At 65.8% G+C, this 1554-nt stretch overlaps 1 protein-coding gene across 1 annotated transcript in view; it reads left to right on the forward strand.

Moving 5' to 3' along the window:
• Positions 1-974, forward strand: part of ADAMTSL2 (ADAMTS like 2) — a 34058-nt gene extending 33084 nt beyond the window's left edge. The window contains exon 19 of the mRNA XM_045883466.3: positions 303-974. Coding sequence (XP_045739422.1) covers positions 303-421 — 119 coding nt within the window. The 3' untranslated portion in view covers positions 422-974. The remainder of the gene's footprint in view (positions 1-302) is intronic.
• Positions 975-1554: the final 580 nt, after the last annotated feature.

Below are 1554 nucleotides of genomic sequence, written 5' to 3' on the forward strand. Positions count from 1 at the left end.
GCTCTGGGTGTCACCATTCTTATGCACAGATCAAACCACTGGGGGGATATCGGCAGGAAAGGGGTGGCAGAGGAATAGCGCTCGAGGGCCCCAAGTGGGGTGGGGGGCCCGTTGCCCCTGCACCTAGAAACGGGCAGGTAGGGGCCACCGCCCCCCAGGTGCTCTGCTGCCTCGGACCACCCCCGAGTGGACCAAGCTCCTGCAGTTGAGGAGAGGAGGCAGTGGGGTGGGGGTGGGCCCCGTCCTGTTGAGTTTTCACCCCTTGGCCACCTCTGATGCCCCCCACCGCGTCCCTTCCCCAGATGACAGCTGCCAGGACCAGCCAGGCACCAACTGCGCCCTGGCCATCAAGGTGAACCTCTGCGGTCACTGGTACTACAGCAAGGCATGCTGCCACTCCTGCAGACCCCCTCACTCCTAGGCCCTGCCGCCGCCCCTCGGAGACCCGAGCGCCCCGCCCCTGGGGCCACCCCGCAGCTCCTGGGGCCCCTCCACGGACACCCCTCCCGAGGGCGCCCGGGCTGTGAAGACGAGACACTGAGCCTCTGCTCTCCCCCGGGGAGGGAGAGCCCCCGACAGAGCCGTCCCTGCCTGGGAAGGCGTTCTTGGAGCTACGAGGACGGCGTGCTTGCGGTTCCCACGCCCCAGCACCCAGCCCGGGCCCCAGCCCCACCCAAGGGGCCTGGGAACGTCCCCTCTCCCTCCGGGGCTGTGGGGTCGAGGAGGGCCGGGGCGGCCGGGAGATCCAGGCGCCACCTCGGACCCGGATCCTGTTTAGGCGTGCTCCTTCCAGAGGAATTGTATCTCGCAACGAGCGTCCCCTTGCCTCGTTATACGAAGCTCTCGCGCACGGAGGGACCCGCTGCACTTTAGGCCCCGGGAGAGGCACTGCTTCTCACGGCACGCTGGGATATGGTCGTCAGTCAGTACTCCTGTATGTTAATAAAGTGGTCGTATTTATGGCGGCGTCGCGGGTTCCCAGGGGCTCCGGCAGGAGGGCTGGGGTAGCTGTCGGGCTCTGAGAGCCAGGCCGTCCAGCTCGCGAGTTCAGGAAGATTTGCTGGGGCCTCGGCCGAGCGGCAGAGTCTCCCTGAGGAGGTGACAGTCGGGGGCAAGCACGCAGAGGTGGGGTGCCTGCAGGGGTGAGGGGGACGGGGCACATCAGGACTCCGACATTGTACTCAGAACTGAGCCAATCTCACGCCCACTCGCTGGTGTGGAAGCTGGGGATGGCGCGGGGGGTGGGGCTGGAGGAATCGCCTGCCCCGAACCTCCGAACCTCCGGAGAAAAACCCCCACTTTGGGGTGTGTAGGGAAGGAGGAGGAAATCGGGAGGGCAGGGCAGGCCCCACACTGGGCGCTCGAGAACACCCTCCATCATTACTGTTTCTGGGCCTCATAGGACTACTTGATCTGGAGGGCTTCCTGGGGGAGGTGATATTTCGGCCGGTCCAGCAGCAGGAGTCCTTCTCCTGGATGAAGGGGTGGGAAGGGTGTGCAGAAGAGAAAGCAGCGAGCACAAAGTCTCCAGGGGAAGGGTCGGGGGGGGTGTGG

Source organism: Mirounga angustirostris, unplaced genomic scaffold (assembly GCF_029215605.1).
Source record: "Mirounga angustirostris isolate CCGP_5_RB_7025 unplaced genomic scaffold, mMirAng1.0.hap1 SCAF_15, whole genome shotgun sequence".
In the NCBI taxonomy this organism is placed as follows: domain Eukaryota; kingdom Metazoa; phylum Chordata; class Mammalia; order Carnivora; family Phocidae; genus Mirounga; species Mirounga angustirostris.